Source organism: Panthera leo, chromosome C1, assembly GCF_018350215.1.
Source record: "Panthera leo isolate Ple1 chromosome C1, P.leo_Ple1_pat1.1, whole genome shotgun sequence".
Lineage (NCBI taxonomy): Eukaryota > Metazoa > Chordata > Mammalia > Carnivora > Felidae > Panthera > Panthera leo.
The window spans coordinates 93,616,813-93,632,472 of record NC_056686.1 but is presented as its reverse complement, the minus strand read 5'-3'; the positions used below and the strand labels follow the sequence as shown (position 1 = coordinate 93,632,472).

The 15,660-nt window shown below is 38.9% G+C and overlaps 1 protein-coding gene across 1 annotated transcript in view; it reads right to left on the bottom strand.

Annotated features, from left to right (window-relative positions):
- The window catches only part of RBM15 (RNA binding motif protein 15), a 33,262-nt gene that overhangs the window by 12,004 nt on the left and 5,598 nt on the right, over positions 1–15,660 (bottom strand). Inside the window, exons 2-4 of the mRNA XM_042953333.1 lie at positions 12,289–13,855; positions 6,036–6,195; positions 5,475–5,559 (exon numbers count right to left, since the gene is read on the bottom strand). Of these exons, the coding sequence (XP_042809267.1) occupies positions 13,809–13,855 (47 nt within the window). The 3' untranslated portion in view covers positions 5,475–5,559; positions 6,036–6,195; positions 12,289–13,808. The remainder of the gene's footprint in view (positions 1–5,474; positions 5,560–6,035; positions 6,196–12,288; positions 13,856–15,660) is intronic.

Below are 15,660 nucleotides of genomic sequence, written 5' to 3'. Positions count from 1 at the left end.
ATAGGTAGCTTTTACTGGAAGATAGACTTAAACTAAAAGATGTTTCTTAAATATGGAATAAATATGTTACCTAGGTAATAACATTATTCAGACTAAGCAATACATGTGAATAGAGAGCCCCTCATTATTTGGGTGATTTTAAGAGGAAACAAAAAATCCTCGAGTTCTCTGTAACACTAAGCTCCCTTATAATCTCTTTCAGAACACTCTTGAAAACTATTGTTATTAAAAATAATAATTAAAATTAAACAAAATAATTAAAATTAATTAAAAATTATTATTCTAAACTTCCATTCACCTCTGCTTTAAAATATTATTTCATATTAATAATCATTTTAAACAACTGCATCACTATAGAGAAAAAGACTAAACTGAAACCCTGGCTTTGACTCTAAAATACCATACCCTCTCAACTCCCTGTGTAGGCTTCTGTGCAAGCTTTGCATAGTCTCACCCTTCTCAACCTGACTCACTCAAAGGCCACCTCCTCCAGAGACCTCCCCTAGCAGGAAGTCATTCTCTGGTCTGAATCCCAACTTTTTTTTTTTTTTTTTGAGAGAGAGAGAGAGAGAGAGAGAGAGAGAGCGCGTGTGAGCCCGCACAAGCAGAGGAAGAGCAGGGACAGAGGGAGCTCCACATTGTCAGCGCAGAGCCCGACGCAGGGCTGGAACCCAAGAACCGTGAGATGATGACCTGAGCTGAAGTCACACACTTAATTGACTGAGCCACCCAGGTGTCCCCCCATCTACCTTTTAACAGAGTACTACATGAGCTTACATGTCGCTCCACCATTAAATCTGCAAGATCAACAAGTTGGATGGTGTTCTACTGATCTTTGTATGCCCAGCATAAACTTTGGAACCAAATTAATCTGGGTTCAAATCTCAGTTATCTTAAAAACAGTAGTTAGTCCTATTTAAAACCTAGGTTTTAGGAGCACCTGGGTGGCTTGGTCGGTGAAGCATCCCTTCAGCTCAAGTCATGAGCTCACGGTTCGTGCCCCATGTCTGCTTGGGATTCTCTTTCTCCCTCTCTCTCTCTGCCCCTCCCCTTGCTCTGTCTCTCTCTCTCAAAATAAATGAATAAACTTAAAAAAAATTTTTTTAAAAACCTAGGTTTTATATTTATTTTTTTAAATTTATTTTATTTATCTTTTTAATGTTTTTATTTATTTTTGCGACAGAGAGAGAGAAAGAGAGCATGAGCAAGGGAGGGACAGAGAAAGAGCAAGACACAGAATCTGAAGCAGGCTCCAGGCTCCGAGCTGTCAGCACAGAGCCTGACGCAGGGCTCGAACTCACAGACCGTGAGATCATGACCTGAGCCGAAGTCGGACGCTCAACCGACTGAGCCACCCAGACGCCCCTAGGTTTTACATTTAGACATAAATGTCTAACATTATCTTTCTATTTAGACATAAGACAGTATGAAAAAAACAAACACCACCCCGCTTACACACACAAACAGCAAAAACAGTTAATAAATTCCCACTCTTGTTGCCTGCTGCCATATGACCTCATGAAGGTTATCAACCTGGGTGCCACTTTTATCCTCCATACATGAGGTTAACAGCACTAACCCACCTCACAGATACACTCTAAGGCCTAAATGAAAATACACCTGTACTAAGCAAAATAACCCTCATACACAGTAGCCGCAAATTTCCTTTCTTCTTTCTACATCCAAACAGAAGCTAAATAAATCAGTGATTTATTAGGCACCACTCTCATCCATCCCCCTTTCCTTGTAAGCAATAATTTTCTCAAAAGAGACTTTACTTAGGACAATGAGATTCCTTCCTCCTATGAAAGCAGACTGTACATTTTAAGTAGAACCAACTGAAGAATTCCAAGTTGAATACCGACTTGAACAAACTTTATGAATCTTATGCAACAGAGCAACTCTTCACCCTGCTCAAACCTGGGTGGTGTGCAGGGGTGCCTAGGTGGCTCAGTCAGTAAAGCGTCCGACTTTGGCTCGGGTCATGATCTCGCGGTTTGTGAGTTCCAGCCCCGCGTCGGGCTCTACGCTGAGCTCAAAGCCTGGAAGCTGCTTTGGATTCTCTATCTGCCCCTCTCTCTGCCCCTCCCATGCTCATGCTCTGTCTCTCAATAATAAGTAAAAACGTTAAGAAAAAAAAATTTAAACCTGGGTGGTGTGGATTAAAAAGTCTGATTTCCTAGGATACAAGACGTTAAAGACAGCTATAATTAATGTAGTCCTTGTTTTAACAACTAACTTATGATGTTCCTATTCATTTATTACTTTTCTTGGACAATATTCTAAAATGTCACCACGTCTCTTAAGAATCCGTAACCTAGAAATACTACTATCCCAGAGTTTCAAGAAAAGCAAAAACAGTTCACTGGTCTTCTTTCCCCTTCCCCCTCAAGAGATCCCTAGGAGACAAAGAGGAAACAAATATTAAATTAGGATACACAGCTGTGTGTGTGGAGTGGTAGGGTGGTGAACAACTTTATTTCAACATCCAATGTATACTACTTACTGGGTGAGGCACATTTTATATATTATCATATTTAATCTTCACCACCTTTAGAAGCAGATACTAGGATGCCCATCTTACCAATCAGTAAGGCTTAAAGTCAAATTAAGCACCCAGTAAACACTGGAGTCACAATTCAAACACAGACTGACCAGAAACCCTACACTTTCCTCTTTAGATCACCCTGACTTCTTAGCAGTACACAAGATCATGAAGTTAATTTAACTGAAAGCAGTTCTCTTATAATAAATTTGTTCTAACTCAAATCGGCATAAAATGTTATCATACCTCGACTGAAATGGAAAGGAGAATGCAAAGTACCTAAGAACCAGAACAAATTAAAGCCACAAAAGACAATTTGCTACGGTGCAGTAAAAATGTAGTTGTTATGATAATTAACATTTTTAGGTCTTCTAATATTCACCGAATCTTAAGCAAAGAAGGTAATGCCTGAGTATAGGCCACCTGTAGTTTCTCGATACTAAAATATTAGTCGCCATGTTCATAAATTGTAAGCCTTGACATATATATAGATTTTTTTATTTAGTAGAGCTATGACAACTTGAACATAAAAGTTCAGTGTACTTTCCTCTCAGCTACATATTGGTTTAAAACTGTTAAGATACCACCTCTTGCAGCTCTTACTCTTAAGAAATGCCATGCTAACATTGTAAAAGAAGGAATTTTCTACATATGTTCATCACTAAGGACGATTTCTAATACTAAAACTCTAGTCACGGTACCTTTAACTTTTTAAAGTTCTCTCCTACCTAATACCTCATTATCATCGAGTCAAGCCTTTAAGGAAGTTGGGTAGGTATTATTATTCCTATTTTATACTGAAGGAACAAAAAGCAAATTAAGACCAAGTAGGGGCGCCTACTTGGGTGGCTCAGGTGGTTAAGCACCCGACTTCAGCTCAGGTCATGATCTCACAGTTTGTGAGTTCAAGCCCCACATCGGGCTCTGTGCTGACAGCTCGGAGCCTGGAGCCTGCTTCAGATTCTGTGTCTCCCTCTCTCTCTGCCCCTAACCCACTTGCATTCTGTCTCTGTCTCTCTCAAATATAAATAAACATTAAAAAAAATTTAAAAAGAAAATTAAGACCAAGTTATTTGCCTAAAGTTACATAGTCCTTCACAGGCCAACTCTGAAACCTAATTACCAGTGTTGATGAGATCATGGTCCCTGGCTTTCCTTCTTTAAGGATCCTCTGGAGGTTATGGGGCACCTGGGTGGTTCAGTCAGTTAAGCATCCGACTTCGGCTCAGGTCATGATCTCACAGTTCGTGAGTTCAAGCCCCGCGTTGGACTCTGTGCTGTCAGCTCAGAGCCTGGAGCCTGCTTCGGATTCCCTCACCATTCTCCACCCATTCTCTGTTTCTCTCTCTCAAAAATAAACAAACATTAGGGGTGTCTGGGTGGCTTAGTCGGTTGGGTGTCCAACTTCTGCTCAGGTCCTGAGCTCACAGTTTCTGGGTTTGGGCCCCACATAAGGCTGCTTGGGATTCTGTGCCCCCCCCCCCTCCCCTGTTCATGCTGTCTCTCTCTCTCTCAAAAAATAAACATTAAAAAAAAAAAAAGGGATTCTCTGGAGGTTAAAATTTAATAAAAGCTACAACTAAACTTAAATGGACCAAAATGATAATTTTGCGATATTTTTCAAATAATCTAGGTATATTAATATATAGGACGCTATGTTTACAAAAATTAGTTTACTTAATGAACTTGTCCAGTTGTAAAATCAACTATTTCCATGAGAAAAAAAACACACCATGTATTAATATTTTAGTTATTTTTAAGCAAGACATAATACAAAACATGGACAACGGTTTGTCTGAAATCTTCAATATAAAACCAAAGCCCAAAACTTTCTAAAAACCTTAAGTGTGTTTCTCTTATGCCAAAACCAACTGGTAGGAGGCTTTGTCTACATATCTGCCTAGTTATTTCTCACAAATATCTACCCAATTGTCTCAGATTTATGCCTAAGATATTAACATATACACAAATGCAAAATAACAAAAGTGGTTGGAATCAACTTCTAAATAAATCAGTTAAAATTCATGTTTTATTTCTGAGAGGTAAGCTGCCATTACCTGGGATCACTGAGGCAAATGACAACCATTTCTTAAAGAAAAAAAAAAGAACCTAATCCATGGCAACATTCCAACAGAAGCTAATATATTGTGAAATCTCCTCTATACATAATAATGATGAATAGTAAGTTAGTGAGGCCTTTTTAGGGATACAGAGAATAAACTAAGACAGGGTAACCAACTGTCTGGGTTTGGCTGGAAATGAGGGAGGTTCCTGGGTCACGGGACTTTCAGTTTTAAAACCAGGATGAGTTGGCCACCTTTACTAAGGGGTAAAGAACACATCTGGATGTTTATATGGTTGATAGCACACAGCTAAAACCTGAAGTTTTTTTCCTAGCCGCCCTCTCCCCGTCCCCCCAAAATCACAAATTCAATTCTATTTTTACCTCATTCAAGCCCCAGCGAGCAAACAGAAACACGATACACATTAGTAAAGAAGGGAGGCGTACATTTTTCATGAGAATCTACTCTCGGCCATGAACCGACCAGGGACTTGGAAGTGAGAGAAGACTTCCAGCTTTCACTTCTACAATTTTCACAGAACTGACGATTTGAGCTGAAATCAAGCCAAGAGGTCCCACTCTTTGCTACGTGTCAACCAACATCGTTGCTGTTTTAGCAGGGAAGAGAAGTCTACCCCTTAAGAGAAATATGTCAGGACCAAGGAAATGAGATAGATACGTTTTAAAGGGCAAGAGCCAATACTGCCTTCTTTCCAATATCTCAAAGCTAGTCCGAGTTTAGTATACATTATCTACAAACACCAACCTGTAGATCGGAGTGTATCACACTTGATTACACAATTTCAAGCCTAAATGCCCCAGCTGTGTAGCACAGCCCTCTGAAGCCATAGCAGTAAGATGACTCACCAACTGGCAGGTGTCTTAGGGTCTACAAATAATGGATGTCTGCCTGGATGAGAACAAATGTATGTGCCCAACAGACGACCTCATCCTGCTTGGCAAAGAGAGGAGAGAAACTAAAAAACTGGTCAATAGTACTGTACTTGTTTTATAACGGAAAAAACCAGACTTAGCTCAAAAGAAGAGACTTGTAATTCATGCAGACTTTTAAAACGTCCTCTGTACATTATATTCCAAAATTTTCACTTACCAGAAAGGTACAATAGAATAAGATCTAAGAGGATAAAAATCAGCTTTATAACCCCCAAATTAGAAACAAGTGAAAGTGAGAATTATCAGACTGAGTTCACTGTTTCAAGAAATGTGAAGTCAGAGTCACCAGAAAAATAAATCCATATTTAAACCCTCCTACTATATTTAATGACCTGATGTCAGTTTCCACTCAAGTGAAAATTAGTAGCTCATGTTTGAGTTCTAGTTCACTGATGTAGGTCTTTATGTGGAAACTGACACCATGCCAGTTAATAAGATATGGGTTTATAAATATGGAGTTTGAAAGAAACTTACCCTTTCCCTTTGTGCAGCTCTGACTTCCAACCCAGTTTCTATAGAAACAGGAGGACAAGTGCCAGTGCCAGAAGTCTGCCAATTAGAACTCATCTTTTAGTTGCTGAATAATAAAGCCGTATCCCAAAGTCGGCTATAGGTTTTTGATTGTCAGTAGTTCCTAAAAAGAAACCCAGGAGGAAAAAAAGACGTTTAACCAATTATTGTACTTAGAAATGCTCCCTCCTTTAAACTTGGCTATTAAAAAAAGCAGAGGAGGCTGATCCAATACCATATATGTTTAAAAACATTATTTATTAGAGCTTCAGACACTTCTAAACTTAAGGAGCACCAACAGAAGAAAAGGTGTCTTGGTGAATGTTTTTTTAGAATCTTCTATCATAAAAATCTACACATTAAAAATCATTCCTGTATCAAAATTGATATATTGCAATTTAGAGTATTCTCTGAACATTCATACCAGGCCATTCCCTGTAATATATGAATCTTAATATTTATTGTGTTATTTATCACCGTGATTAATATGAATTAGAGCTTGATTCTTGTTGCTATGTGAGGACAACCAATTTATGAAGTTACTATCACACTACAATTAAAAAAACAAAGGCAATCAGAATTTACTCTCAATCCTGTCCATATCCATTCCCCTAGAAAGATCTAAACCTACTTCTACCAAATATTCTAACGTGTGGGGCACCTATCAGCAAACAGTGTCTCAAGTATCCTCACCATTATCTGTAAAAAATAACACAATGAAAAAATATCTCACAATGAAGAGTGGACTAGAACGGAACAGGAAGGAAGAAAAAAACACATAAGCGTAACAAAATAAGCAAGAGCCAACCGAGACAGGCAATAGCAACCCCTCCCCATCTAGGTGACAGAAACCTCTGGTAATTTTCTGTCACCAGAAGCTCACTACCTAAGAACTCTTTGTTCCTACTTGTTGGAAATATTTTCTAAATGCTTTAAAGTGAATGTCACTGACTAGTGAAATCTGAAAATCTTATGTATGAGGTATAAGATTCTAAACATCCATTTTTATTACAGAGAATATGTATGTATCTACATCTTAAGCAGCTTTTCTTGAACTTTAAAGTACATACGAATTACCTAGGGTTCTCATCCCATGCAATGGGTCAGGGTGAGACCCTGTAATTCTTTATACTTCTAACAAGTTTCCAGGTGATGCTAACGGCTGCTGGTCCGAGGTCCACACTATCAATAGTAAGGCTACACTCTGAAAGTTTTGGGTTTTGATTTTCAAACAGTGCTTAAGAGGTTCATTGTACGTGTTTGTACGTATGCTTATGACCTGTCTCTAGAGCAACAGATCTTAACCCTGGCTACACATTAGAATCATTTGGGGCACTTAAAACAAAAATATAATACCGGGACCTTGGCAGAATCCCACTCCACCTAGATCAATGTAAATGAATCTGAGAGAGGAATTTCCAGGTTATTAGTATCAAGAAGTTCCTTAGATGATACTAATGTACAGCCAGGTTTGAAACCTCTGCTGTAGAATGCAGAAAAATTCCAGTCAAGGAGTCTTTGTTTACCGAAGTATTTCTGATATAAAGAATATACACAAACTAGATGCCTATCCTGGAAGCAAGGTAAAACTACTGACAGTCAATTTCTATATGCTAACATACAAATTTTACGGAACACCAATTTCCCCAATATGCATTAAAATATGTAACTAAAAATATGTATGTACATAGCACCTGAGAGTGTTAATTTTTCCTGTAATGATAGTTCTACTCTGGACATACATGTAATAACGTGCTTATGCACTCAACTTTTTCATTAAGTCCTTCTTTTGAGAAAAGAATTGTCGGTCACCTGAGAAAGGTCATATACCAATTCAGCACTTAAAACCTGAATACACATTTATACCTGGTTTGCACAGGGTGACAGCCATTCCACAAGAAGACCCACTAAATCGCTATTTAGCATGGAAGTCTGGATTGATACCACTAGAAAGCTTGCAAGTTATGAAATATAGAAAGCATAGTCAGGGTGTTATACCAGAAACTATACATGACCACAGTGGAAACTCTCCTGACAATAGCAGAAAGAATAAAAAAAGACACGTTGAGAAAATAAGGATGGACTAGGAAGAAGACTGCCCTCAAATCTCAGGGTGGCCAGCAATTATGAGCCTGAGAAGAAATAAATCTCTACTATGCTTATTTAAATAAAAGAACACTGCTGAATCTCTGAGCAAGGACAGTTTCAGTCTTAAAGTGAATCTGAAATGCTAATGTATCTTTGGAGGAAATATCTTGGACTTGTAAATAGTTGAAAGATTTCCTATTTTGAATTACTTATATGTTTGTCTTCAATTGGCGTAGCGAATTAATTCTTCAAATACTTGGGTACCTATTGTATGTATACATACCAGGCATTATTCTAGATTTTGGGACTAGGTGAAGGATAGTTGTGTTACTTTCCTGAGACTGGTAGTCAAATCTTGATCAAGTCACATCACTCTGCTTCCTTGAAACTTTCAATGGCTTTCTACTACATTCAGCATTTGTCCTTGGCAACTGGCCCTGACTTACACTTCACTATCTCCCTTCTTCCATCAGAATGTCAGCTCCATGAGAAAAATTTGTTTTCTTTACCAATATACTCCCAAGATCTACAATAACTCCTGGTACAGAACAGATACCTAAATATTTGAAGAATTAGCCATACTAACTGAAGACAAACCCAGTTTAGATAATGCAAAATAGGAAATCTTCCAACCATTTAGAAATCAAAGATACACTCAACTTTATCTATAATTCCATTCTGTCTCAATCCTGTTAGTAACCTAGTTAGGAGGTAGCAGATACAGGTGTGGTTCATTCATGGAAAGCAACTTGCACATGTACATGCACGTATATATTCATATCGTAGAGTCACTTTCGATTTTAATTTCAGACAGACTACAGTCACGTTATTTTTAGATTAACATCTGAAAACTCAAGAATATCCCAATCAGTTCCTGGCTCTGTATCCAACAACCAACTCACAAAACTTTTCTGGTATCCCTTTAGCATTTCATAAACTCAACAGTGGCCCTTCTCACAGACTGTTATGAGGCAAAATTACATACTAAGCTGGATTGAATTCCTTGGAGAAATAATTACAGGACTATAAAACTGTGACTTAAGTGACAATTTTCAGTGATAAATTCCATGGCATTTGCAGTTTCACTCTGCTTGTCTCTGTAACAGCTTTGAATTTATCTTCTGCAAATTCCTTCTTTCAGCCTCAGAGACAGAAAGGACATTATTCTGGCTCTTTCAGCTGGGATTCTTTTCCACACCGTCTCCCCTTCCCATGCCTTATATACGACATTACTCCAAGTTTATACGTCAGCACTCTACTCTCTGGGGGCCAGTGATGCTCAACACGTGGCCAACGACCACGGACTACATCAGAATTACCTGGGAAGCCTGTAGAGGAACAAAGACTCCGGGGCCGTGCCAGCCCGAACAAATCCCAGAGTGCCTGGAGTTGGAGCCAAGGGCCTGCATGTTTCCCAAGAACCACAAATGTTGATACACTCTACAGTTTGAAACCCGCCCAGACATCTTCTCAAGTTTGCAGCTTTACCCATCCCAGCCTCCAGAAAAAAGTAGCAAGGCAGGTATGGCAAGACGGCGACCAAGAACCCTAGCTGGGACCAAGGCCTGGCTAGAACCCTGGCTCCATCAACCACTAGCTGTCAGAGTATGGTCTGTGGTGAGACTTACAGGAGACAATGTGTGCACAGGACCTGGCAGAATGTTTGGCTTAAAGTGGGTATTTAACAAATGACTGCTATTATTAGTACCGTCACTTTCTGTCAACATGCCTCAACCTGATTATGCGTCCTCACTTCCCACCTTGCTCAAACTGCCTTGCGCTTCAGGATTCCCTATTTCTGTTGTTCCAACCATTTTACAAGTTGCCCAGGCTTCAGCCTGCTCAACTTTTCCAGTGATCAACCAGCTGTTACAGTATTCATGCTTGTCTGCCTGACATCTCAAGCCCTACCTCCCTCACCATGCCACATCCTTCTCCAACTAACAAAATTATTTTGTAAAGTTTTTCTTCACGATCGCAGCTTCAAGTAACCTGTTCATGTGCTCATCCATACACCCTTATCTCCTATAAAAATCCATTGGCAATTAATCAAATACTGGCCTGTGACAGCTCTTCTGTAATTGTCTTAAACTGTGAACTTCTCCCCTGATATTTCACCATTTACTTGTTTTTATATTGTAATTACAGTATAAGCTGCTAACACAGGTAGAGACTATTTGATACTTTCATCTATATGCTCAGCACTTTACTTGTTAATATGCGGTCAGCATTCAAATGATTATACAGAAACTCTACTTGAATGCTTAATTCTAAGCGTTTGAGTAGAAGAAGCATGTTAAGTAATTTGACCTCAAGGTCAAAATCTTTTCTTGGCTGCTAAGGACAATCTTGTCTGAGGTTTGGAGGAATTCTGTTATACAACGAATTGCTTAAGGAGAGGAAACTGGAATGGGAGGGAGATGGAGGTAGTGGTCAGATAAGCCATAATCAGATATCCTATTGGAAAAAGAAAACTAGATGCTGCCACGAGCCATAAGCATTAAATTTACCACCTCAGATAAACAGCCTGTAAACAATAATGTGACTTAAGCTACAGAAGTGGCACTTTATAAAACCTAAGTTGTTATTACTAAAGTCACAGTACTCCCTATTTTCAATTTTAATACAGCCAGGCTTTTCAAAATGAGCACAAGTCAATTCAGAGGTGTTACTGGAATTATTTCCTTTACAGTAGAATCCTAAATTTAGACCATATGGAAGACACTGCAAAAGCACACAAATAACTCAAAAGGGCAGGTCTCAATTTATAAAACCAGAACTCTAGATCTAACACTCAGCCCAATTAATTTTTCGTTCACGGTGCAGCTAGAAACAAAATGATTTCATGCGTAGTTTCAAAAGACTGTCATGCTGTGTACCTTCCCATTTTGCATGATATGATCTCATATACAAATAAACAAATGTTCTATTTGTAACATATCTTCTTGTTCTTGAGATGAAACCCAAGACCTTAGAAAGATAACCAAACATGCAGAAAGAGTATTAACATAATCTTCCTTAAACCATTACAGTGACTTAAAATACTTGTTTGCTAGTTGGAAAAACTACTTAATGGGCTTTCAGTATGGACTAGCCAGAGGAAGAAAATACACTGGAAATTGACATTTTCGACAGGTATAAAACATCTGAAGAAATATAGGTGGGACTATTTAGCAAAGCTTTAGATGACAGCCAACTCATAAGCAAATGTTGTAAATGACACACTGAGAAACTGAAAAACAAAAACAAACACCCACTGTACCTCACTTTTCCCCTTTGGAAAGAGAAAACAAGAATTTCATGAAGAGCAAAATCCTATTCAAAATTTCAACACCACTTAAAATAAAGGAAACCTAGTTGTATTATACATTAAAAAAGTCGTGCTCGTGTTAAGTTGCCAAAGCCTGACACTTGATTAATGTTGGGGGCGTGAGAGATTGGAAGGGCTCGAAAGGCTGGTAGGACTAAATGGACAATGAAAATGGGAAGAGCAGACAAAAGCTGGATTTCTCATAACATTGCCTAGTCACTTCCCACAAACTGTAGTTATTTTTATAATTTAATCTCATTGGAAGACAAGGAAAAAACTAACCATTTTGGCTAAAATATCTATCATTCCAGTCTGATGGTACTTTTCTTCTCTCTCGCGCACGCACTCGCTCTCTCTCTCTCTCTCCCTCTATGCTGACCTGGAGGTTTAGAATCAGTGTTTGTAATGGCAACATTTTATAGCAGTTAAGTTCTCCCAGTACCATGAAATCACCACAAAGGGTGAAGGCCGTGGTTAATAGAAAACATCAAAACTTTAAAGGACATCAAGGCTGTAAATCCCATCCCAAATCCATAACCAGGATTTTACTATTTTGGCTCCCACATGAAAAAAATTTTTCAAATGCAAATTAAGAAAAAAATACACACACACACACACACACACACACACACACACACACCAAGTAGCACAAAAGCTCCCCCTGGGATTTTGCAAACACAACACACTTGGGTGAGGGGAGAGAGCTAGTAAAGGCAGCAGAGTGCCTAAAGACTTGCAATCAGAGAAACAATACCCCAACCAGCCAAAGCCCTCACCCTATTCATCAAATGCATTTTTGACCTCTAAAAACCCTCTTACCTGTTTACAAGAGTTTACACAGCTGTTTGCCACTGGAACACCACCTTGCAGAGTATAACCGTGGCATCCTTTGTTGATAATCACCTGTTGCCTAAGTAAGCATCATCCCGCATGGAGACAGACAGCACTAGGGCTCTTCCATCCGAGGTTAAAATTCAAAACAAGCCCAACAAGCCTGCATTTCAAGGTGGTCTTCGTCTGCAACTAGTTAAGTTTAAAACTGGCAAACGACAATGGCGTCTGAAGCCCACGGTGCAGCACTGCTGGCTTCCTCTTGAACTCCAGCGTTGTCACTGTGCACCGAAGTCTCCTGCTGCAAACAGGGGAGTTGTTCTCCTGTACTGGGAACAGCTTCCAAAGCTCAGGAGCCCCTGTACAGGATAACGCAGGAACTAAAGGCAAACACTTTTTCCTCCTTAAGGACGCCTCCATTTTTTCCTCACACTCTGTACTACCAACCGAAGTGACTGGGCCTGAGTGTGCGTTCGTACCTACGAAACCGTCACGGTGCATGCACATCCAAGGCATGTGGAACCACAGGTCAAATAAGGCACAGATACCGAGTAACGGTTCTAATTACAAACGCTAGCTCTCAGGAACTCTTCATCCATTCAGCACTAAACCCATCACTGCATAACTCTGGGAAGAAGCCCCTGGAGACGGAGGAGCTTCTCCAATGTGTCAGGAAAGGCTTTATTAACATCATCATTAACATTTAAAAAGCAAACGGAGCATTTCTCCTTCTTTTGGCAATTTGGTGCAAATGTTAAGTGCAAGATAAAGCAATCTCAAACTTTTCTTCAAATTAAAAATGAAACTAAGGCCAAACGTGATGGGTGAACAAAATAAATCAAAACTTAAATTTCAGCAACTCCGGCTCTTCAAACCAGCAAAGCCCCCGACTCGTGCACTGTGGTGAGGCTTACGGTGCTTGCCCCGGCTTCTTGCGTGCCAGCAAACAGCACCATTTCCTCATCAAGTTGAGGACCGAGAAGCAAATGATCCCCTTCGCTGCAAACAAAGGGGGTCACAGTAACACTAGTGATCCTTCAGAATTGACACACCGTGATAGTCAAAATGATGGTCTCCCTGCTTCTTGCTCAAGACATACAAGATCTGAGCAGCAGCAAGAACCCCCTCAGCTGCAAACAAAGGGGTCAAAGGTTTGCCGTCAATTCACTTCCAGGCAGAAAAACATTTTCCTCAAAAGAAACAATTTATTTAGAATAAAACAAAAGCAGCTCAACTGTGAGCGCACGTTTGAGTGACAGCTACTTTTAAGCTGTGTGAGCCATAAAAAGGGTTTTTCTTTACTTTTCCAGAAATCTTGTGTACACAGCACAAAGCAAGAGGTCATTTTTTTTCCACTTAAAACACCGGCATTGGCATCACAATAGCAGATACACAACTTTAAGCTGCCATTTTAGTAAAATGCACAAATACTAAACAGATTAGCTTTCTTCCATCAAGAGGCCCATGTAAACTCCACATAAGCCATAACTTCTCTTCAAAAAGGTCCATTAGAGCTTTGAATTCCATATCTTCAATCCGCAGTTCACCAGTTTTGCTTGCGGGGGGGGAAAAAAAGGTTATTCAGTACAAATGTTTACAATATTAAAAATATATATATTTCCCCTATGCCATTATAGATGAACATAACATTAACAAGACCTTCCTTGGATAATCCAGCTTGACTTCAAAAAGCACCAATAATACCCACTGGCACATACCTTGAATGAGTTTACCGTATGAATAGACAAATAACAAGTAGAACAACAGGGTGGACTTTTTTAAGGACTGCCACTGAGCGAAGATTACAGGACTGAAAATACCCCTTGTACTCATGTAACTGAGTAAAACATATCAAACAAATTCAGAAAGACAGGAAGTTTACAATCAATTTATGATCAATATATTCTAAGTAGAACTTAAAAAATGAAACTAAAAAAAAGGTGGAGTCAAACTTTTACCCCCTCTGTTTTCGTTCTGTAATTTATATGGAACAATACAGAACTATTCTGTTGCTATAGAAAGGGGTCAAGATACAAAGCCATTTAAAAATCCACCTTCATCTGGGTTACCAAAGACAGCCGCTGTTATTTTAAGAAAACACTCGTACAGACAATTGCTAAACACCCAAAGAACGCTTTAGGACTTTTACTTTTCAACTCTGTTTAAACCACACGTATAAAACTTTTTACTCAGCTAGACAGTTCACTGTGGTTACCTGAAATCATTGTCTCCCTTTAGGGACATCACTAGAAGCAGACTGCTAATGGGGCCAACTCCACCCCACTTCTCTTCTTGTCCTCATACCTAACTGCTATCTCAAAACCAAACACTGTGGCAGAAACAGAAAAAAACATCCAGAAGTTCTCTCCCAAACTTTTCACATAAAAAGGTCATTAAGGCCCTCTTCTCAAGAGGAGATCCTAATTCTATCACCACAGAGGTTTCGGTGAATGGTCCCTGTATGGACCCAAATTGCAGTTCAAGCTGAATTTGCATAATGAGCAATTTCACGGTCTAAAAAAAGTGGATTTCAAATTTTAAAAAACAAAACAAATATGGCCAGTGAAAACCTGCTCATAACATTTCAAAATAAATCCAAACAGTGTTTGACTCTGAAAGCAACAAACACACACCTTATTTTTCTTACTGTACCTCAAGTGATCTGAGTTAAGGGCCAGAGTATGTGACCTTCAAAATGTAACAAAAGCTTATACCGGCCAGAGGATGGACATTTTAAGACGTAATCCTTAAAGGGAAAACTCTATCTACACAGTCAATGTAGACACACATGTAAAACCAGGAATTTAAATTTTTGTGTGGAAAACGCTTAATAGGAATCCCAGTTACAACTAACAAAATAACAGTAAAAAATTGGCCAGGAGCTGAATGCTTGCTTAATTTTCCATAAACTTTGGAGTTGTGGATCTCAAGTCTTAATTAGCTTGATGTTTTTCACCAGTAATACTTAATATGTCATTATATAATATACTGAAGAAATTTTCTTTGCATTCATTTGAGCTGAGTTCCAGAAAAATCAACCAAACGAGTAATTTTTTTTTTTTAAAGTAAAAGAAACAAGTGGTTGTTATAAAGAACATCCAATATTGAGATTATGAAATTCTGGCTAACGAGAATTAGAACCAGATAGCTTTAGACTCTTGCTTTTCATTCTATTCTGAAGGCTTAAATAGTTTAACAATATTAGGAACCTACGCAGCGGAATGGGCAACACAAATTAAGAGATTCATCTGGACGATGGCACTCTGTAAGTAAGCACCAAACTAAACATAATTAGTTATTTCTAATACATACATTTAGAAATGGTATCAAGCCATTGTTTCAAAAAACTGAAGCACAAAT